The sequence below is a fragment of the Heteronotia binoei genome, chromosome 21 (assembly GCF_032191835.1).
Source record: "Heteronotia binoei isolate CCM8104 ecotype False Entrance Well chromosome 21, APGP_CSIRO_Hbin_v1, whole genome shotgun sequence".
NCBI lineage: Eukaryota > Metazoa > Chordata > Lepidosauria > Squamata > Gekkonidae > Heteronotia > Heteronotia binoei.
The window spans coordinates 30658727-30682867 of record NC_083243.1 but is presented as its reverse complement, the minus strand read 5'-3'; the positions used below and the strand labels follow the sequence as shown (position 1 = coordinate 30682867).

General features: G+C 44.2%; 1 protein-coding gene across 7 annotated transcripts in view; it reads left to right on the top strand.

Annotated features, from left to right (window-relative positions):
• EVL (Enah/Vasp-like) overlaps positions 1–24141 on the top strand; it is a 240395-nt gene that overhangs the window by 131375 nt on the left and 84879 nt on the right. Inside the window, exon 1 of one of the 7 annotated variants that reach the window (XM_060261604.1) lies at positions 12060–12346. The exons of the other annotated variants lie outside the window; for them this stretch is intronic. Coding sequence (XP_060117587.1) covers positions 12274–12346 — 73 coding nt within the window. The 5' untranslated portion in view covers positions 12060–12273. Of the gene's footprint in view, positions 1–12059; positions 12347–24141 lie in introns of those variants that run through there. 7 annotated transcript variants of the gene reach the window in all.

Sequence of the window (24141 nt, the reverse complement as noted above, 5' to 3'; positions counted from 1 at the left end):
GATAGAGGAGGAGGGATCATCTTTATAAAATTATATAATACATTGGCTTGGATCTGATGAAGTGCTTCTGCAGGGGGATTTCCATCCTTTTTATCTTTATCAAAACAAACAATGAAAGAAGATACAAAATAAAGAAGAAATGTAAAATACAAAACCATCCCTTTCCATTGAAGGATTTCCAGCTGAGGAGTTAGAGCAGAGGTGGGGAACCTCCGTCCCGAGGGCTGTATATGGCCCTTGAGGTCACTCGGTGTGGCCCTTGGGGATTGCTGGGTGGAACCGGGCCATGTGGCAGCCTTCCTGGGGCCTGGCTGGCCAGCGAGGATCATGGGGCCCAACCGCGCTGTGATCACAGGGCCCAGATGTACTATGCGGCAGCCTCCCGGGGGCCTGGCTGACCAACCAGAATTGCTGCAGAGCCTGGAAAAGTTACTGTCTCAGTTCAGTTTGCACTTGATTATCCCAGATGGTGTGGCCTAATATGCTAATGAGTGTGTGACCTAATATGCTAATATTAGGGGATGTGGTCTAATATGCTACTGAGTTCCTGCTGGGCTTTTTCTACAAAAAAGCCCTGGACCTATGCATTTGCCTAGGGTGGCGGGCCAGGTGTGTGTGTATGCCAGATTAGGCCCTCCCCACATGACTTCAAATAGAAAAACAATTATTTACATTAATTTTGCTGGCCTGAATAATTCTCCCTTGGCGGAGCACTGTTTAAGTTGATAATTTTTTATGGCCCGTGAATGATGTTATAAATATCCATATGGCCCTTGGCAGTAAAAAGGTTTCCTACCCCTGAGTTAGAGGGTAGCCCTGTTGATCTGAGGGAAATTTGAATCCAGTAGCACTTTACAGACCAAGAGGATTGACCGGTGGGGGGGCAGGGATGATACATTTTTGAAAGTCAGAGCTCCCTTTATCAGATACTTTATACAGATTGTTAATTTTCCCCCTCCTTCCTACCTCCTGGCTGACTTTAAAATTGCCCTCTGAAATGCTACTCTAGGAGGGCCTGGGGCAATTTGGGACTGGGGAAGGCAGAAGAGGTGAGAAAGTCACACTCTGGTAATGGATTCAAGTCTAGTGGCATCTTAGAGACCAACAGGGGTTTTTTTTAGCAGGAATGAACTGGAACACAGTTCCGGCTGGCTTGGTGTCAGAGATGTGGCCTAATATGCAAATGAGTTCCTGCTGGGCTTTTCCTAGAAAAAGGCCCTGTGTGAAAACAATGATGACATCAGAGGGTGTGGCCTAATATTGCAAATAGGTTCCTGCTGGGCTTTTTATGCAAAACAAGTCCTGGAGACCAACAAGATTTTTTGGGGGGGTGGGGGGGTGGGAAGGGATAAGAGTCCAAGCTGGCTGCCCTCTGAAACTCTGCAAACGGAAATCCTTCTGTCCTCAGAAACGTTGCATCTAATCCAGCCCATTATCTAATGTATTGTCACATCTTCCACACTTTATAACCAAACTATGATGCCATCTATGCTTACTTGGAAACAAGTTCTATTGATCCCGGTGGAGCTTACTTCCAGTAAAATTGTCTATGGATTGCATGCAGCCTTATGTTATGGTACATTATGACAGTCCAAGGTTGTCAACTTCCAGGTGGCCCCTGCTAATGTCCTGCTGTTACAATTTATCTCCAGCTGACAGAGATCAGTTCCCTTGGAGAAAATGTCTGCTTTGGAGGATGGACTCTATGGCATTGTACCCTGCTGAGGTCCCTCCCCAAACCCTGCCTTCTCCAGGCTTCACCTCCAAAATCTCCAAGTATTTCCCAACCCAAAGCTTGCAGCCTTATATGATGCTAGCAAGGAATAGCAAAAAAATGAATGTAAACAACTGGCCCCCCTAAAAAAAAAAAAGGCTGATCAATATTTCAAACAGTTCTTCAGAGGGAAAGATCTTTGAAGTCGCGGTGATCTGAAACATTTAAGGAAAATTGAATGGCATTTAATTCTCTTTTATGCTGTGATGATTTCTCTGAGGAAATCAGACTAACCTGTCTTTATGACGGACATGACACTTTAATCAGACTAACCTAGCTTTATGACAGTCCTACACTACAAATGCAATGCAGAGGAGTGGGAAAAGCGCCTTTTGTTTCTGTTTTCCTATCTGCAGCACTTGACTCTTCCTGTAGGATACAAAGGAGATGTGAAATTGACTACACTAGATCTGGAGGGCAGCTATTAGTCTCACCAATTTCATTTCTAAAGAGAGCTGTGCTTTTTAAAAACCCACACATTCCTAGTTCATAGCATATTTATTACTGATGCAATCCAGTAGGCAACCACAATAACCACAACAAAACATGTTGAGAATCACAATGGCCCTGTATCAGGGCTGGCCCTGCCACTAGGCGAACTAGGTGATTGCCTAGGGTGCCGACTTTTTGGGGGCAACAAATTGGTTGCCTCCCATGTGACATGGTGACATTATCAGTGCAGGGGGGGGCGCACCAGAAGTTAGTGTTGCCTAGGGTGCCAGACGGACTAGGGCCAGCTGCCTTGCATTGAGAAGTCCCTTAAATTGACCCCAGAAAGTAAAGATAGTCTTCTCTGGGTTACTGATTGGAGAAGAAGCCTTGAGCATTGGTCCTTTTAGACAAATTCAGCAAGAATTACTTTAAGGTCTGCCTTCTCCTGAATTAACCTACCTATCCCATCCAATCATCCTCCCTGGCCTTTTTCCCCAAGTACTACTGCCATCTGAGGCCAGATGAGTGACAACCTGAGAAAGGACCATCTTGGTCTCAGCACTAGGCATGGGCACAAACCCAGAAAATGGAGGTTTGTGAAGGTTCATGGGATTTCACAAACCACAATCCTTCAACAGACCTTTCCTTTTAATGAACCAGTTTAAGATTCATAGTTCATGACGTGGCACAGCTTGTAAAAGCCATTTAAGGGGGTCCCTTTAAAGTGGCATGGCCTGGCCACCAGTGCCTGTGTGTCTGCTGACACGAATCACACAAAGCTCCCAAAGCCACCTGGGAGGTTCATGGGGGTGGGATGGCATGAACCGAAGTTTGTGAACCACAAGCCAGGCCCAGATCCTGACAAATTTCGGTTCATAATTCAGTTCGTGCCCATCCCTACTCAGCACCAAAATTTTGAAACTTTCTCGCCCAGAAGATTCATCTGTCTCCATCTATTGGTATCTTCTGCCAGCCGGGGAGGACTCCTCCCTGTGTTGTTTATAATTCTTTGTTTTTACAAGGAGGCACCATTCTGAGCTATATTGCAATATAGTAAGCAAAATTACAGCTGTTTGAATGGCTTTCATTCTGCTCAGCAGTAGCAAACAGGGAACTGTTTGGGGGAGGTTTTTTTGCCAAGGAGTATGGGTGTTCATGAGCAACTTGAACCTGATCATTGAGTTACTTTTCATATGTGCAAAGCACACAACAGTACAACTGACAGCCCAATAGGAGTCCTAATTTCTTCATCCCTCCTAGACTTCCCGTTGCTGCTCACTGCATGGCAGCCAATTGTATAAATAAACAGTGAGCAAATAAATTGGGCAGCCAGTGATTATAAATAAGCACTGTGTTTAAAAAAAAAATCTTACTCCTCGATGCTCATATATTTTTGTATCTCGTCAAGCTTATTTGTCACATGTAGGGGAGGGATGGTGGCTCAGTGGTAGAGCATCTGCTCGATAAGCAGAAGGTCCCAGGTTCAATCCCCAGCATCTCCAACTAAAAAGGGTCCAGGCAAATAGGTGTGAAAAACCTCAGCTTGAGACCCTGGAGAGCCGCTGCCAGTCTGAGTAGACAATACTGACTTTGATGGACTGAGGGTCTGATTCAGTAGAAGGCAGCTTCGTATGTCCATATGTACATTTTTGCTCAGCCATTTGGGAGTTGTTGTAAACCCCCCTGCCCCAAAATGACATTTCATTACCTGACCCAGCCACCCATGGCTCTAGAGGATAAATTATTTCACCTACTGTGCAGATGTAAAAGCAGCTTGCAGTACTAAATCTGAACTGCTTTAGTGACTTACTCAGCCACAAAGCTGTTCGGCAGTTGTAGACAGGGCTTTTTCTGAGCAGGAACACACAGGAATGCAGTTCTGGCTAGCTTGATGTCAGGGGGTGTGGCCTGATATGCAAATAAGGTCCTGCTGAGCTTTTCCTACAAAACAGCCCTGTGTGAAATAATGGTGACATTAGAAGGGTGTGGTTTAATATGCAAATTAGTTCCTGCTGGACTTTTCCTACAAAAAAGCCCTAGTTGTGGACATAGGATTGCTAATCTCCAGGGGGTGGCTGGAAATCTCCTGATGGCCAGGAGACACAGAGGTCAGTTCACCTGGAGAAAATGGCTGCCTTGGAAGATGGACTCTGGCATTACATAATGTTGAAGTCCTTCCCCTCCCCAAACTCTACCCTCCTCAGGCTCCACCCCCCCCCCCCAAATTTTCAGGTATTTCCCAACCTGAAGCTGGCAATCCTATGTGGACATCAGTGAGGGCAGGTGATCTGAAGCTCAGCTCAAGAATGCATCCCTAAACAAAAACCACTGGAAGGGATGATAATATGATAATTTTAAATAATAATATAATTATTTATACAATTAATATTGGCATACCTAGTGACTGACACAGTTGCATCCACACCACCCTCCCCCCCACCAAGAGTTGTGGTCTTATAAAGACTAAAGCAGGGGTAGCCAAACTGCAGCTCAGGTGCCACATGCGGCTCTTTCACACATATTGTGTGGTTCTCGAAGCCCCCACCACCCCGTCAGACAGCTTGGAGAAAGCATTTGTCTCTTTAAATCACTTATCCAAGCCAAGCTAGCCAGCAGCTTGGAGAATGCATTTAAATTTGCTTTCTTTCCACCTCTCCCTCCCCAATCTTCTTTCCTTCCTTCCCTCCCTCCCTCCTGACTCTCAAACATCTGACATTCATGTCTTGCGGCTCTCAAATATCTGATGTTTATTCTTTGTGTCTCTTACATTAAGCAAATTTAGCCCCCTCAGAACTAAAGGTTTAGTGAAACAATTTCATAGTTTTGTCATCAGATTCTTGTGGCCCTGTAAAGACTAACGGATTTATTAAAGTTGGTTGTAATCTAGAGAATCTTATATTTCAATGGCTGGATTTGAGTTCAGTGAGACCGACAATATTTTGGGTGTATCAGCTTTCCAGAGTCAAAGCTCCCTTCATTAGATATTTTGACTCTCAAAAGCTTATAGCCCCAAAACTTTGTTGGTCTCTGTGGAGCTGCTGGACTCGAATCTAGCTGCTCTCCTGCAGACTAACATTCTGAAATTATATTTCAGTAAATCTGTCAAGGTGCAACAGGACTCCCAGTTACTTTTACATGTCAGAGTAGCATGGCTGCCCCACTAAAACTGATAAACAAAATAGGCCAGTTTATTCTCTCGGGGAGCTTATGGTGCCATTTAAAGTACACCCCCTTGTGATGCTGCCTTCTAGCAGATTTGTAGACTCTCTCCTGTGCCACATACAAAAGCTCATGCCCTTCTTCTTCTTCTTTTTTTAAAGACAATCAGAAATTATTCTCTTTATTTTATAAATTTGTTGTTTTTCTATTTATTATATCTAAAGTGATGTACAATGATTTTTTAAAACCATATAATTAAATTCCACAAAAAGTGTGTTAAACCATGCAAATGGGAGATTTACAAAACCAGCTTTCTGTTAGGTGCACATGATAAAACATCGATATAAACACACACCTACCACTCAACCTTTGTTCAGGAGTCATCTGGAGATTCACCCAGTTCTATTTTGAGTACAAAAGCTGTGCTTTCAAGAGATGTTTTGTCTGAGAATAACCCGAATGCTTATCATTTTTCATTACTATGAATGGCTGTGGCTTTAAAAAAAAAGCTGGTTTTCTTCCTGGAATGTGATTCCAGACAAGCAGGAATCACTCAGGATGTGCTGAGGATAATGATGTCAAAGCATCATGGAACCAACTGCATTTATCCAGTTTGGAGAGAAGAAAGTGCTTCCTATGCTGCATTGTCTTCACCTTGAGTAGGTAGGAGATAAAGCATCCCTATGGTCAGGGAGGTTCTCCCCCCCTCCTTTTCCTCTTTTCAACATATCTGGCAGCCTCCCCCCCCCCCAATAAAGACAGATGATCTGGTACCTCTTTACCCTCTGTTCTTAAATGGACCATTACCATTACTGATGGTTCTTTGCTTCCTTGTGTAAAGATGTTTCACTCCTTTTTGGAGGGCTTCCCTAAAGTTTGCTTGTTTTTTGTTTGTTTGTTTGTTTCATCTTTCTCTCTCTCTCTCTCTTTCTCTCTATCATCTATCTATCTATCTATCTATCTATCTATCTATCTATCTATCTATCTATCTATCTATCTATCTATCTATCTATCATCTATCTATCTATCTATCATCTATCTATCTATCTATCTATCTATCTATCTATCTATCTATCTATCTATCTATCTATCTATCTATCTATCTATCTATCTATCTATCTATCATCAAGTCACAACTGATTTATGGTAACCCTCAGGAGATGTTCGGAGGTGGTTTGCCATTTACTGACTCTGTGTACCAACCCTGGACTTTCCTGGTGTTCTCCCATCCAAGTAGTAATGGGGGCCACCCTGTTTAGCTTCCAAGATCTGACGAGATTGGGCTCTCCTGGGTCGTCCAGGTCAGGGCAAAATTGCCAAAAGGGAGTCATTTTTTGGAACTACCAAGCACTATTGCAAGCACACACACACTTCTAGCTCAGCCCTAGATTTTTTTTCTTAATAAACCCAAGATCAATATCTTTTTGAACAGTTGTGTGCATTCTGCAGCTTTCAGTGTGAACAATAAAAGCAGAGGATGACAGTGATGCTGGTGAGAGGTACTCCAATAAGGAGACAAGAGAGCATTGTGTTTGCTCAAGTGTTCTTGAACCTTCAAGTGGAGCTGACAAGTTATCTCTAAGTAACCTCTGAGAGTGTGGAGTGTGACAAGAAGAAAAGTCCTGCTGTTTTAATATTGTCCGAAAGGCACAGGATTTCCCTCAGCTGTTGAAGGACACGAAACAAAATGTAAGTCCTCTCAGGGAAAGTTTTATGATGTTTCAGCTGCATTTGACATCGACTCCTTCAGGAATGACAAGTTTTCAGACGGGTGGCTGTAGAGTCCAAAAACTTGACAAAATTTGTTTTAGGCTAGGCTTTTCGGAGTTCTTGTGCAACTGGTGATGGTAGGAAGTGTTGTCAAGTCACAGCCAACACTTGGCGACCCTGTAGGGCCAAGTGTGTAGGCAAGAGACATCCAGAGGTGGTTTATCATTGCCTGCATAGCAATCCTGGACTTTCTCAGTAGTCTCCCATCCAAGGCTTTTTTTGTAGCAGGAACTCGTTGCATATTAGGCCACACACCCTTGACGTAGCCAATCCTCTTGGAGCTTAAGGTAGGCCCTGCACTAAGAGCCCTGTAAGCTCTTGGAGGATTGGCTAGATCAGGGGTTTGTGGCCTAATATGCAAAGGAGTTCCTGCTACAAAAAAAGCTCTGTTCTCATCCAAGAACTAACCAGGGCTGACCCTGCTTAAGCTTTAGATGTCTGACAAGATTGGGCTAGCCTAGACCAGGGGTGGAATTCTAGCAGGAGCTCCTTTGCATATTAAGCCACACACCCCTGATCTAGCCAATCCTCCAAGAGCTTACAAGGCTCTTTTTTGTAAACTCTTGGAAGATTAGCTAGATCTGGGAGGTGTGGCCTAATATGCAAAGGAGCTCCTGCTAGAATTCCATCCCTGACCGAGACCATCTAAGTCAGGGCTTCTATTCCTTACAGCCAATTAAAAATATATTAGGTGCCCTGACTTGGATAGCCCAGGCAAGCCCGATCTCATCAGATCTCAAAAGCTAAGCAGAGTCAACTCTGGTAGGTCATTGGCTGGGAGACCTCCTTGGAATACCAAAGTTGGTAGGCAGGGGCAAGCTTTATTCAGCCACCTCCCTGAAAATCCTCCATGCCCCCCAGAAGAGATCAGTCACCAGAGGTTGCCATGACTTCCAGGGGCACACACACAAAAAACACACACAAATGCACATAAAAATACAAAAAAATATTGTGTGTGTGTGTGGCTATTGCAAACCATAAACACACGTGACTATTTTTAAAATGTCATTCAAATATTTTTAATAGGTACCCATCCTCTTGAAAAGAATGTTGCACTTGAGGGGGAAAAAAAGAATTAGTTGCCTGCCGTCTCTTCATTTGTTTCTTATTGTTCAGCCTGTTGATTTTCTGAGCTGCCTTGTTGACCCTGGTTGTAGGCTGCTCATATGTGATGTGTCTCCATCAGGGATTATTCTCAGTAAAAGCCTTGGGTTTTTAAAAACATCTTCCTTTAGACTGTGCTTCCTATTGGCCTGATTCCAGCAGCAACAGATGTCGAATACCTTCTGTAGTTCATTAGGAAAAGATTGTTTCACTTCATTGGCTACCACAGTGAAATGGACATGACAAATGATCTCTCCCCTTTTATGTCTTGCTGATTTGGGGGTCATTAGTTCTCTCTCTCTCTCTCTCTCTCTCACTCATTCCTTCTTTCTCTTGCTCTCTGCTGCACTTGCCTGACAGAATTATTTTGAAAAGCAAATGAAGGAGGGGAGAACCATGTATGCCACCCTGAACTTCCAGTTGGTTTTCTTAAAAGCTGTAGGTCCAACCTCTGCCCAATTTTACATAAATACATTGCTGTTGGCATCCCATTTTAGCCCCCATAACTGAGAGATTAGTGTGGAATTTGTGACCTGGGGAAACCCAGAGTGAAACACCCACTCAGCCTTTTAAATTGCATATTAGGCCACACCCCCTGTCACCATTGTTTCACACAGGTCTTTTGGGTAGAAAAAAGGCCCAGCAGGAACTCATTTGCATATTAGGCCAAGCCAGCCAGAACTGCGTTCCTGTTCATTCCTGCTCCAAAAAACCCCCTGGGTTTTTCTCAAACACACATGCACACAAGTCCTAGCAAGGGTTTCTCAGGGAATTCAATTTACTTGTATGTTCCAAGTTCTGCTCGTCGACTCACAATTCCCGGAAACTTAGGATAATTGCCCAGGTTTCCACCACTGTGTTACCCCTGACGGAATTATTAATTATTACCTTTGATCCTTATATGGGGAAATTAGCTTCAAAAGGCAGAGCATAGCAAGAGGTGGGGTAAAACTGGAACTATTACCTATGTTTTTATAGAGATAGTCCCAAATAGACCCTTTTTATTGGAAACAATAACCAATTATACTAAAGAAAAGGAATTTTTATTTAAAGATGGTAGTAGTAGTAGTATTTTAACACACATTCAAACAATTTAAACTAGCACACATTCAAGATCACTAGAAAAATAGTAGTTAGCAGAACTGAGACCGGGGGGGGGGGCAATTCATAGCTCCCTGTCCAAAAAGTAGATGTCCATGAGGAGAGGGACAAGATGACCAGCATCTTGGGTGTGTGGTTGGATCCAGGAACACACAACACATTGAGCATGGGCAAAGCACAGTCTATTTGTACCTCAAAATGTATCCTGAAGGTATGACTGGGTGTGTTAAGTGCAGGCCTTAAATTCAGCAGGAGCTCACAGGAACACAGCTCCTGAACCTTTCTGAGGGTTCCCCCTCCTCCACCCCACCTAACTTGTCCATTGAATAGAACATGCAGCTGCATAACAATCCCTGGATTAGGAGAGTGGGCAGCCAACCAGCCACCAGGAGCTTTGTCGTGCCCCCAGCAGCCCTCATTAACCCCTGGAGAAGCCTGTGCCACCCTTTCTACCACTTCTTATGTGATTTTGGGCAGTGGGTTGCTTGCTGGCCTTTTGACTGGGGGTGGGGGAGGCCCAGGAGAGCCCCAGGCGAGCAAGGCCTGCTTGGGCTGGCTGGATTTCCAGCCAGCCCAAGCAGGCCTCGCTTGCCCAGGGCTCCTTTCTTGCATCAGGTTGCTTTTGGCTGGTGGGGAGCGGCATATGCTAATGAGTTATGCTAATGAGCTCTACCACCTATTTTTCTACACAACAAGTCCTGGTTAAGTGGTTTATATGATTTGATGGTTTTGGGATATCTTGACAAAAGCAAGGACTGGGTTCTCCCAGGTGTTAGACAAAAAGTGTAATGTTCTCTGTTTGCTCAGAGAATGGGGTCAGGAGATGGTTTTTTTGGGTGTAAGCAGGAACTGTTAATGTTTCTGTAGGAATGTGGCTAGGAATGTGAAAGCTTAACGATCCACTAATAAACCTTGATTGCTGAACAGAAAAGGCTACCCAGTGATGGGGATGGCCCATTAATTAAGGTGACAAAATTAGGAAGGGAGGACTCAAAGGCTTTTGTGATAAGGAGGAATTTTACCTTTCCTGTGGGCTCCACAACAGATAGAAATCCATGCCCTTCCTCAACCATATATGTCTGGGTGGGTGGGTGGGGGACATGTAACCCAGAAACACTCTATAGCCACCTCCAAAAATAACAAGCACAGACTTGTCCTTTTGCCACTATAGAACCGTTTTGTTTGACCCTACTCCATCTTGGTTGTATTGTACACTTCCAGACTTCAGTCTGGCCCACTCGTGAGTCAAACAAAGCTGGCACTTGTACTATGAAAAAATTGGGAGTGAAGGATTATGAGAGACATCTTTTTCCCGGTGTACTTTTGCAGAGGTACATAAGGGGCCTTACAGTATCAGCAGCAGCAAAAGGGAAACCATACAAGCCATACAAGAGAGCCAGCTTGGTGTAGAAGAGGGCCAGCTTGGTATAGTGGTTAAGTGCGTGGACTCTTATCTGGGAGAACCCGGTTTGATTCCCCACTCCTCCACTTGCAGCTGCTGGAATGGCCTTGGGTTAGCCATAGCTCTCGCAAGAGTTGTCCTTGAAAGGGCAGCTTCTGGGAGAGCTTTCTCAGCTCCACCCACCTCACAGGGTATCTGTTGTGGGGGAAGAAGATAGAGGAGATTGTAAGCCACTCTTGAGTCTCTGATTCAGAGAGAAAGGCGGGGTATAAATCTGCAATTCTTCTTCTTCTTCTTCGCTGTGTGAACACCACCAAGGCTACAATACTGTCTGGTGTCTCCAAAAGGAACCATCTTAGCATTGTCATTTTTAGCCATAATAGCCTCGATTCAGTGCCACTATATTCAGACACTATAGTTTTAACTCTACCCCTCCTAATCTGAATAGAACATCAGATATAAATTTCTAATGATCCTTGTTCTTGTGGTACTCTGGTTTAGATTTTATCATTCTTTTCTCAGTGGATGAATGGCATGCAGTATTACTCCAGAGAGTGTAAATTAAATAATAAAAACTCCTAATTGAAGAGCAGCAGTGATGAAATTAAGCAATTCCATGTAGCTTCTGCAGTGTACAGCCTTTAAAAAAAGATCTGTTGATTTGGAACTTGGTTTCCTTCCCAAGATTAATTTTGATTAATCGCGTTAGAATTCAGCAGGGAAATAAGCGTGCAGGCAAAAGATAGCTGGCAACATAACAAGGTTGTCAGGAGCTAGTCCCTACTTTTGCTTCCCGGATCAGCAGCAGCCTCTAAGCCTGTAGATTCCCTGTCGCTTTGCTTGTTTACCCTCCAGTCAGAGCTAATATTTTTAACCTTGAAACGTTAACAGCTCCTGGAAGGGGGTGCGTTTCTTTCCCTTTCTAGGTTTGTCTAATTAATCGAAAGGGGCTGGTTGTAATAGAGGGGGGTCTGTCTAAATGCCTCTTATTTTACTTTATTTTGCTTAACCCGTGTTCTTTGACCCAGTATTTCTGTGTCTTAAAACAGGACCTCGGGGACCCTACTGTATTTCACGTTGACAACTGACATGTGATGCCGTTTGATGGGTCTCAAAGACACATCTCCTGTTTCAGTCTCTCCAAAGTCTGCCTAATCTAAGACATATATGGTCTAGGAAGGGCATGTGTTCAGGTTTTTTTCTCGTCTCACCACGGCTCTGATTGGAGGACTTTAAAGTCCAAAATATCCCAAGGAGTCTTTAGGGTTATTGGCTGTATTTCAGATATTACCCTGTCCCCCCACCCTTTTCTCTCTCTCTTTTTTCCCCTTGGGGATTTTTTTCCCTACACATAGGATTTCCCTTGTTATGCTGAAGACTTGATTCAGTTGTTGTTTAGCTGTAAGTCCTCTTCCCTGATGTGTCATTTGGAGACAACGTCCTCTATGCCTAACGCAGAAATCAATTGGACGGATTTTGTAAAGCGTCGCTCTTCATGTGGCAACGTGGGAAGTAATTTTATTTTTCTAAAATGCCAGTCCGGCGGACTCGGCACGGTCATCTGAAAGGAGTGAGCTGGGCCACAATCAGCCTCAGCACTCACTGTAAGTACATCTTTCTTACTGATTCGGACCGTGGCGAGTCACCCCTTGGGCCCTGCTGACACCCTTGGCTACTGACCCTAAAGCTGTGACAACTCAGCACTTTAACTGAGGGAGTGGTGGGTTTCTTTGCAATACACAAAACCATCGAGAGTTTTACCATTCCCAGTCCTTTGCAATAGATTACATACTTGTAAAAGTTGCATAGTCACTGCAGTTTTGATTAAAGTTGATGCAGGAAGGCATGGCTTTTGCTTTTTTGTTCGTTGGTTTGCCTGTCACTAACTTCTGGGGTTTTTCTGTGCCTGATTTTATTCATAGATTTCGGGGTTCTCCCTCCCTCCCCCCCCCCCCCCGCTTCCTGCTTTTCCTCCCAATAACTTGAGGTAGCCTTCATCATGCACCCTCCTTTGTTTTATTCTCACAAGAACATTGCGAGGTGAGAGAGTTTGATGGGCCTAAAATATCTCAGCAAGCTTTGTAACTGAGGAAGGATTTGAACCCGGGTCTCTGTGATCTTACTCTGGTACCTCGACCTACTAGAAGAGAGCTTAGAAATGAAGAAGGGGGAAGTCATTGATAATTCAAGTTTTGAGGTTAAGTGTTATTAGAATGGGTAGGGTGATTCTAAGTGGTATATGACAAAAGGGGGCTTTGATTCTTGAAAGTTTATATCCCCAAAACCTCGTGGGTCTCTAACGTGCTACTGGACTTGAATCTAGCTCTTCTAAGTTATAGTTTGTGGAGATAGTTTAAACAGGGTATGTTAATTTTTAGAAGCACTCGTCTAAGAACAGTGGTGTTTGGAAGATATAAACTGTGGTTGGTGCTGGGAGGGTATGTTTGTGAGGTGTTCTCAAGGGCATAACCTGAACACTGACAGAATCCTCAACAGCGGGGTACAATGTGATTTAACTGTTCCATTGGTCTTTCTGTCGTATTACAGTTGTGGTAAAAGAAGCGCAGCAAGCTCACTGGAGTTATTTCAGATTTACAGCACTGTCTGTGAAGCTGAGCTGCTTCTGTCGTCTCTAGGCTAATTTTGATAGTAAGCTATCCCCACCCTCACTCCCGCCTCTGCGGGAATAAGAGGAGTAACGTTGCAGCCCAAAGTAAGCATGACGAAGCGATTTTTCTTCTTTGCCTAGTCCCCGCTCACATGCCCTGCTGTAAAATTCCTTGGATAGGGCAGCATTTTTGCCCTGGAGATGTAGGTTGGCTGATCCTCCCTGGTAGCTCAACATTATTCATATCACTCATGCCACATGAGCAAGTTTTTAGGGCTGGTGTTTGTCCAGATGAGCCCCAGGGGGCTGGGAAGCACATTAGATAGTATGGTATTTTGTTTTTCCCTCAGGACCGTTCATCTGTCTTGACTAAAACTCACTGACAGAGGGGTGGAATGCATCTCCACAAATAGTGGATTGGAAAAGGTGGAATCAGAGCTGTGGTGCATTACAGTAACATAAAAGTTTATGGCGTAGCATAGCATTGAAAGCTTGAGTTGTGAACTGGTGATTCAAAACACATCTTAGCTGCTACGTGACCTTAGGCAAGACACTATAGTTTTAACTCTACCCCTCCAGAAAAGATCTGTAACAAGGGGAGAATAATATACTTCTGTCATGCACATGAAAGCTTATACCCAGAACAAAACTTGTGCCACCGGACTCAAACTTCATTCTGCCGCTTTAGACCAACATGTCTATCCCCTGGAATCTATCTGCAGGGCTACCGTAAGCATTACCAAGATAATGTACATCAATTACCATATATGTACTTATATTTAAAAGGGAAACAGATACATGTTTTATTAATGTACCACAATCAGTTAGGGTTGCCAAGTTTGCCTCAGAAAATATATGGGGGTGGAGCCAGGAGACTTTCACAATCCTAAAATAAATAAGTAAAAATACAGCAGTGCAGTTCCCCTGAATACAGTCTTCATTTCCTCATTCCCATGCAGCTGCAGGTCCTGTATACTCTGACTCTCTCTCTCTCTCACACACACACACACACTCACACACACAGAGCAGCCAAAATAAACGGTTCACAACTGCACGCTTCTGTGGTCTTACTGGGGGAATTTACTAATGAGTTGATGAAGAAGAAGATATTGGATTTATATCCCGCCCTCCACTCCGAAGAGTCTCAGAGCGGCTCACAATCTCCTTTACCTTCCTCCCCCACAACAGACATCCTGTGAGGTGGGTGGGGCTGGAGAGGGCTCTCACAGCAGCTGCCCTTTCAAGGACAACCTCTGCCAGAGCTATGGCTGACCCAAGGCCATGCTAGCAGGTGCGAGGAGTGGGGAATCAAACCCGGTTCTCCCAGATTAGAGTCTGCACACTTAACCACTACACCAAACAGGCTCCCAAGTTCCAAGTTCTTTAGACTAACACAGGGATATTCCCCTCTCCAAACTTTGGATAGGCCTTTTAACAGCACTGGTCCAGACAGGGAAGAAGAAAAGAAGGGAAACCGATGAGCAGGACTGTGGTGGTCAGCTATCCCTTGCATACATGGGCTGTAAAGCTGGCATCACTATAGATTCGTTCCAAACCTTCTAATAGTTTCCAAGGGTTTTAAGTAGCTGCAGCCATTATCAGTCATTACTTGAACCATTTTCTGATGCTTTGTTGATGCTTAGCATCATTATTCCAGGGTTGTCCACTGTCTTTATTTAGGAGACATTTCTTGCTTTGGAAAAATGCTTGGTTTCTTCTCTTTCCCCCATTCTACCAACTATTATGTTGACAATAGGCCTCCCAGGCAAGCAGCTTGAGAAGCTGAGCATTAGAATAGACTTGCAACATGCTGACCGAATTGTGTTCTCTGGACGCATCTTTTTGTAGCCTTTGCAGAAATCTCAGTGACTAATGTGGCTTATCTGCCTAAACACAAGGCTCTATTATTAGCAAAACGTTTTAATTAACCCGCCGAGAAGGTAGAACTGAATAAGAAATCTCTTGGCTGAGATTTTCCTAAGTAGTTTGTCTCAACAGTTAACATGCTAAATTTAAAGCGTGTGTGCATCCCGCAGGGATTGGCTAATGTTTTGATACAGGCAACCTTGCACTATGTTTAAGTCTTTTATGATTAGCTCCTGATAGCTGGAGTTGCAAAAGGGTAGCTGTTAAAAACAATTTGCATGACAAAATTCAGTGGAAATGGGCAATGAGATGTCAGCAAAGTATCCAGAGCATACAAGAATACATCTTTGAGAAGTGGAGGAAGATGATCAATCTGGGTCAAACTGATGGCCAATCTAGCCTAACTTTCCTGTCTCTGTTAATGCTTATTCCAAATGCTTTTGGTTTAGAAGAAGGGTGGCAAAGGATATTACAGAGTGTTGTGTCGATTGTCACTTATACTTTCCTTCCATAGAACTGCCGCAAGAATACCAAACAATGGTTGGTCAGTCTCGGGGCTCTTTTTCTAGCAGGAGCTCCTCTGCATATTAGACCATACCCGCTGTTGTAGCCAATCCTCCTGGAACTTACAGTAAGCCCTGCACTAAGAGCCCTCTAAGCTCTTGGAGGATTGGTTTCATCAGGGGGCGTGGCCTAATATGCAGAGGAACTCCTGCCAAAAATAGCCCTGGCCAGAGAGTAATGTAAGTGGAAAGTTGTCAAATTTAATTGAAAGTCATGGTTTCCAGTTCTGCAGTCTTGTTGGATTTTTAGCACACGTTCAGAAGCACAAGTAGACAGGCACATGAATTCTTCAGTAGTTCTTTCAATTCCGGCAGCCTAAATCATTTGGGTACTGGTCTCTAGTACCTTGGTGACTTCTAATGTGTAACAAAGGTTCTCACCTTTGCTTCAATTGTCTCTGGGAATGCAGAGGGGACAGAACTTCCACTTGGGCAGTTTTCTGTTTTCCTTCCTCCATTTTTTTTCATCACAGCCACAGTAGCAGCTCACCACTCCTTTGTTTGAGCATCCTTCACACATGCTCTGTAGGGCAGTATTGATGTACAAACAGCATCCCTCTGCTTGAAGTTCTGGCCCACACTTACTGTTTTCTTTATCCGGTATGTGGAGAAATCACTGCTCTATGGAGTTTGAAATGATTGGTTGTGTAGCACATTCCCACTCCACTTCAGCTGTCTTGCAGTGTCTGTTGCATCCTTTAGCATGAGTTCTCTGTAATGCGTGTGTGACATTGGCAAAGGTCCTGAAACCATGACTGAAAATAACTGTTCTTTATTAGCAGAGGTTGACAGATCTGGTCTCTATCTGGCAGCTGCCCCATCGCTAGACACTAGGGGTGGGCACAAATCGGGAAAATGGTGGTTTGTGTTGGTTCATGGTTCATTTGATTCCACAAACTTTTCCATTTTCTGAACCAGTTGTGGTTCATTTAGTTCATTTGCTTTCGGAGGTGGTAGAACAGAGAGAGATGCCAAACTCGCAGGGAGTCTTCAGCAGGCTCTCTTCTACCTGTCCTCCAAGTTTGGCAAAGATTGGATTTAAGATGTCCAAGTTATAGCCAGAACTGGTGCTGGGGAGCTGGCACAAGGCCAGTGCTGCAGGCCACACTGCCCCTCGCCTCCTCTATGAGGGCACGCTCAACAGCCACTGCCACGGGGCTTCCAGCCTCAGCATGCATACACACGCACACATGTGCATACACACTTGGAGGCACAGATGTGAGGGGTGGAGCAAAGGGAGCGAGTGGCATGTGTGCATGCTGAGGTTGGACACCTCATGGTGGCTGCTACTGAGCTCGCTATTTCCATCACCTCAGAGGCAAGGGCTGGCAGAAGGGCCAAAACCAGCATCCTCCCCCCAGGGCCATGCTCCAGGCAGCCACCTCAGGCTGCCTAATGGACGCACTGGCCCTGGTTATAGCCCCCCAAAGCAGGTGCTCCCAGGAAATCTCAGCTCTAGCTTTCAGGTTCAGTCCCTGAAACTAGAGCAATGAACATCTTCCCAACCAAGAAATTGTCCCTCAAAGCCTTCCCTAAATCAACCACATAGCAAACAATTCTTCTTCTGCTCTCACAATGACAAACTCTTCTCTCTTCATGCTGCCAAGTCAAAGCAACTAAATCAGGGTGTGGTATATAATCTGCTCTCAGAGAGCAGAATGGGAGCTCCTATGAACAACTGCTATAGGTGTTTTCTAGGGCTCTCCACAAGTCCATCCCCAGCATTGCCTAGGAATTGATTGAAGCGGCACCAAGTTGTCTGGAGAACTGTTCTAATAAACCACTCAAGCCTCTGTGGAAAAAAAGGTGGTTTGTTTTTTTGGTTCAGGAATGATGTGGCCAAATGAACTGGTTCAAAATGAACCGCAAAACAGCCCAGTTCATCTTCAAACCATGGTTCATTTTTCAGTTTGTGCCCATCGCTACTAGACACCCATTGTGGTGATCCCTTTCCCCAAGTTTTCTGTAAACTGCAAAGAACTGAGGGAAAGGATCTTTCCCTGTACCTGTCATGAGAACCATCCCTGTCTTCCTAACTATGTCTATATGAAGAGCAGCTTAGTTTTGATGTACGTAGCAGTATGCTGCATATCTCTTTGTTCAGACAGTTTTTATATCTGACAAAGAGAGCTTTGACTCTCGAAAGCTTATTCCCCCAAAAAGCTTGTTCATAGAATTGTAGAGTTGGAAGGAACCTTCAAGATCATCTAGTCCAAGATCCTGCACAATGCAGGAATTTCACAAATTGCAAGACAATATTATTTCAGTTAGCTTTTAACGGAATGACAACCACCACTGTGATATTAGATCCAATTGGATGTCCAAGAACACTGAATGCCATCCTAAATCATATGGAATTAGCACCAAATTATTTAAACTGTTTTAAACTGTTTGTTTTAATGTTTAATTTAACTTTTTAAAATTGTTATTCTATTATGTTTGTGAGCTGCCCTGAGCCTGCTTCAGCGGTGAGGGCGGGATGGAAAACAAATAAACTAAACTAAATACCTCCCCCGCCCCACACACCCTTCCTGCCCTCCTTCTCGTGATCTGTTTAATTCACAGGATCAGCATTGCTGTCAGATGGCCATCTAGCCTCTGTTTATAAACCTTCAAGGAAGGAGAGCTCACCATCTTCAAAGGAAGCTTGCTCTGCTGAGGAATCGCTCTGTCAGAAAGTTCTTCCTATTGTTTATCTGAAAACTCTTTTGATTTAATTTCAACTTATCAAAGATTTCAGGTTTTCATGGCTGGTAACATCATTAGGGTTTGTAGAATCTTTCGGGCTCAAGTGCCGTGTTCTGCTGGAGAAAGTTTTTCTTCCAGACGTTTCATTCTCAGCTGCGGAGAACATCCTCAGTGGCGTTGCAGCCGGAGCAGGCACTCTGTCCTTCTTGGCTGCTCAATGCACTCACTCAATGCACAGCAGCCAAGAAGGTCAAAGCGCCTGCTCCGGCTGCAACGCCACTGAGGATGTTCTCCGCAGCTGAGAACAAAACGTCTGGAAGGAAAACTTTCTCCAGTAGAACACGGCACTTGAGCCCGAAAGATTCTACAAACCCTAATAATTTCAACTTGTTGGTTCTGGTTCCCCCTTTTGGGGCAACAGAAAACAACTCTGCACCATCCACTGTATGACAGCCCTTCAAGTACTTGGTGATCTTATAATCTCTCAGTCATCTCCTCTCCAGGCTAAACATGCCCAGCTCCTTCAACCTTTCCTCATTGTTGGTCTCTAAGGACTGGATTCAAGTATCTTTGTTCCTAAAGCAGTTCCTCCTAGAGTAGTTCCATCCTATAACATTTTTATACAGCTGAATTATTCCTCTTCTGGATTTAGCTGCGAGAAGAACTAAAACAAACTCCGATTTCCCACTCGCCTTACGCCGCTCTCGCATTCCTCTTCTCAGCGGGGCTTCCGTCCGATTTCACACTATCTGCCCCGGGGCTGCAAGTAATGTCAGTGTTTTCGTGCAGCAAACAGAAACCTCTAAAAACCAGTTTCTGTTTGCTGTGTGAAAACGCCAACATTACTTGCAGCCCTGGGGCAGATCAGAAGGAAGCCCCACTGAGAAGAGGAATGTGAGAGGGAGCGTAAGGTGAGTGGGAAATCGGTGAAACTGTTATACTCCCCGTTAAGATAGTTCCTAATATCAAATATCATCGATCAAATATCATCTGCTCAGAAATATGCAGCTTCTTTTCAGCAAGGTCCTAGTTCTCCTGAAATTGCTTGTTTGTTTATTTTAGACTAGTTTTCTCCTTCCTGTTCTCTGCCTAATAACCCATGCTGAAATTATAGCCTAATTAATCATTTTCAGTTTTTTTCTTGGCGTGTTAGTTGTTAATTATCATTTTCTGTTTCACTGAAAAGATATGAGGAGTTTCAGTCCTGACTTGACTTTGTTGCCAGTCAAAATAACTGCTCTCAGTTTTCAGACCATTTGTGTTTGTAATAGCACAAGAAAATAAAAAAGCCAGCTTTAGCTGAAGGAAATTTGTGAAGCAATAAAGTACCCTTTTTGCCACCAAGAGAAACTGAACTGGGAAAGGACCAGGAAATGATTAATCCAGAAGGAAGAGATGAAAAGGTAGACACATTTAAAGAACAATCCCTGTGGCAAAATTTACAATTCTGGTTGGAAAAAAGATGGAGCATGATTTTTACATTTTCAAAAGGAGCATGGACATTTGTGTATTTTGAAGACTGTTGGGCATGTACCAGCCGCTAATCAAAGTAAGACTGTAGTATCTGTTGGTCTCCTTGTTAAGAAAGACACAAACTGCGGATTTCAAGGTTTGTTAAATCAGGCCTAGAATAGGTCTTTTTCTCCCCATTCCCCTTCCATCTTATACTGAAAGCTCAACTTCATTCACTGTTTTAGTGAACCTGAAATCATGCTTATGGCATCTGTTAAACTTTACTCTAGAAACTTCAGCCTCTCCCCAGCTGAAATTTTCAAAAATCCACCTTCTTTCTATCTAAACTGCCTTTTTAAGATTTCAGCTGAGGAGAGAGGCTGTAGTCTCTGAATCACATTCCTTCTTGATAAATCATTAACTGTTAGGGAGATTTTGCATTGTGCGTGGTTAGTGTCCTTATGGAAGCAGCTTCCAGAGCTGAATGCAGCCAGGTTTTTCTGTTACTCTGTTCTCTTGTCTGTGTATGCTGGAGGAAGGCAGCGGTGGGGTCAGAGAACTCTATTGAACAAACAGAGATTTCTGTATTCAAACTTCACAATTAATTAATAATCAAGAATCACAATTTATCAACCAGGTACAAATCATTATTTAGACTTCCAGTTCTAGAGTTGCCAAGTCCCCCACAGCCTCTGGCAGGGGACTGTTTTCGCTTGCGCAAGGTGTGACATCACTCACAGTGACGTCATTGCGCCAGCAACATCATGCGCCGGCCGCTCTAGGAGCTTCCGGGGAAACTATGGTTTTCCCGGACGCTCTAGCAATTTGGGAGGGAAAAATCTGTGGTACAGTAGGTACCATAGAATTTTCCCTCCCAAATTGCTAGAACGTCCGGGAAAACCAAAGTTTTCCTAGAAGCTCCTAGAGCGGCCGGCACACAATGTCACCAGTGCAGTGATGTCACTGCGAGTGATGTCATTGCGATGTTGGAGGAAGATCCCCCCACTGGCCCAATGTGGACTGACAGGTTGGGAACCTCCAGGGCGGGGTAACCCCTGCGCAGCCCGGGAACTTGGCAGCCCTATTGGGTTCACCAACAAACAAACTACAGTTTACTGCATTTAGACATCAAACTAAACGTCAAACCATGAAAGTGGCCATCTGCCACGTCCAAGTGCAACCAGTCTATCTCTGTTTTGTGCGAACAGGTGAATTTGAATAGTTGTCCTACCCTTAATGCATTTTAGCAGCCAGCTGTATCCATTAAATGTCTGTTGACTGACCGTTTGGCTTTGAGATTATTCTAAATCTGTATTGGCAATGGTTTCAGAGCACTGCAGTCACTTTTAGGTTAATCTGTCTTCCAGATTCTAATGAGCGAGTCAAAGAATCACCTGCTCACGAGGCAGAACTGAGCCATGTTTCAGAGCAATTCTACAGAGATTAAACGAACCTCAAGAGCACTTGGTTTGTTTTGAGGGAGCGAACATTGATCAACTGTCTAATGCAGTTAGTTAATTAGTTCTATAACTCCATGAGTAATGTCTGCTCAGGCCTTAATTAGAAGATTATTTCAGATTTTTATCTTCTTTCCCCCACCCCCACTCTTACCTAAGAAAGATGTTTTATTATGCTTAATCAGAGATACAAGCAAAATCTGACTGTACTGTTGCCCCAGTTTCTTTCTTTCTTTTTTTAATGCATGGAAAAAAACTTTCACCCCTCCTTTCCAGTCTTCTTTGATGTGTCAGGATTTTAAATATCAAATTAGAGGGTGTTTCGAAGCTGCAGAAGAAACAACAGGAAGGAATACCAAGCCTGAAGACCATAAGACATTTCTAGGCCATCCTATGCTCTTAAGTATTGACAGGACAAGTTCGCTTATCAGATGCTCCCAACATGACAGACGCAGTTTGGCAACCAGGCAGCCACTCCCTGTTTCTTAAGGGAACCAGCTGCCGTGACAGACAATCGGGCAGCATTTCAGGTCATTTGATAACTAGGGCGGGCAAGCCAGTGTGGTTGAGGTTCATCTTTGGCGAAAGCAAAACAAAGTCCACATTGTCAGACTGAGGAGCCTCAGCGGGTGGGGTCAGAGTGCCAGTGGTTTTTGCTCTAGCCCTCCCCCCTCTTTCTGTGCTGGCTTCACTTCCTTCTCTCATGTCTGTTAACATGAGGGGGAGGATGCTGCTCTCATTTGGATGCAGAAGCAACAGAGGACATTGTGACTTATCCAAGGCAGCTGCTCTGTCCCACTGCTAATGATGTTGTGAAAGGGGTGCAGCCCTGCAGCAATTAAAGCAATCAGCACACTACTTGTGAAGTCTCCTCATCTTCACTTGGTCACAGCAGGTGTTTCTGAGTGATTAAAAGAAGAAGGACTTACACTTGAAGGGGGGAGGGAGGAGGCTGCATGTTTGCTGTCATCTTTTCCGGCGGCATAATTTTATTTGCACATTAACTTTAGGATTATTTTTTTTTTAAAAAAACCCCCACATTATTTATAAATTTTGATAAATGGAACATGCCTATTATTCCTGTTCTGCAGTCACTCCGCTGGCTGCCTATCAGTTGTCAGGCTCAGTTTGAAGTGTTGGCTATCACATACAAAGCCCTTCACGGCTTAGCTCACTCTTATCTGTGAAGCTATCTCTCCTCCTGTGCTCCACGTTGTCAGCTTTGCCCATCTGAACAGGGCCTGATGATGATGATCATGACTTTTTTTGAGCAGGAATGCATGGGAACGCAGTGCCGGCTGGCTTGGTCAGTTCTGTCTGGCTTGGGGTCAGTGGGTGTGGCCTAATATGCAAATGAGTTCCTGCTGGGCTTTTTTCCTACAAAAAAGCCGTCGTGGTGGTGGTGGTGATGATGATGATGATATTGGATTTATATGAACATGAACATATGAAGCTGCCTTCTACTGAATCAGACCCTCAGTCCATCAAAGTCAGTATTGTCTACTCAGACTGGCAGCGGCTCTCCAGGGTCTCAAGCTGAGTTTTATCACACCCATTTGCCTGGACCCTTTTTTAGTGGAGATGCCAGGAATTGAACCTGAGACCTTCTGCTTCCCAAGCAGATGCTCTGCTACTGAGCCACCGTCCCTCCCCAGCCCTCCACTCCGAATCTCAGAGTCTCAGAGAGGTTCACAATCTCCTTTACCTTCTTCCCTGACAACAGACAACCTGTGAGGTGGGTGGGGCTGAAAGAGCTCTCACAGCTGCTGCCCTTTCAAGGACAACTCTGTGAGAGCAATGGCTGACCCAAGGCCATTCCAGCAGTTGCAAGTGGAGGAGTGGGGAATCAAACCCGGTTCTACTGAGAGGTCAGGAAGGCTCCCACTTCACTTTCCACAAACTATGCAAAATTGAACTATTCAGGAAATTGCCTTATACTGAATCAGACCATCAGTCCATTGAGGTCAATCTTCTCTACTCATAGAATCAAAGAGTTGGAGGGGACCTCCAGGGTCATCTAGTCCAACCCCTGCACAATGCAGGAAATTCACAAGTACCACCCCCCACACACACTCCCGGTGACATCTGCTCCACATCCATAGCTAAAAACAAACAAACACCCTATCCAGGATGCCTGGCCAAACTGGCCTGGAGACAGATTGCTGCCTGACCCCAAAGTGGTGAACAGCATTTTCCTGAGTGTGTTAGAAAGGGCCACGTTGTACTCACATTAGCCATGTCTCTTCAGGGTCTCAGAGAAGCCTTTCACATCACATGCTACCTAAATCTCTTTAAGTGCAGATGCTGGGGTTTGAACCTGGGACCTTCTTCAGAAGAAGCTCTTCCACTGAGCCACAGCCACGTCCCACATTTGAAATAGAAATTTTAGTTTTATTCAGAGGTGGAATTCTAGCAGGAGCTCCTTTGCATATTAGGCCACACCCCCTCATGGAGCCAATTCTCCAAGCGCTTACAAAAAAGACCCTTGCAAGCTCTAGGAGGATTGGCTAGATCAGGGGGTGTGGCCTAATATGCAAAGGAGCTCCTGCTAGAATTCCACCCCTGGTTTTATTAAAAGGAGAAAACTAGATGACAGATGAAGAAAGTGAAAACCTTTCAAAACCAGACACCATAAAATAACCTAAAAGGTAAAGGGGAGGGGGATATAAAAGTCTTCCAGTTTTCTCTGCAGCAAATATAATTTTGATTACAAAATTTCCCTGGCTTATAATTACAAACAGCAAACCTCTCTCTTTTCATTCCTT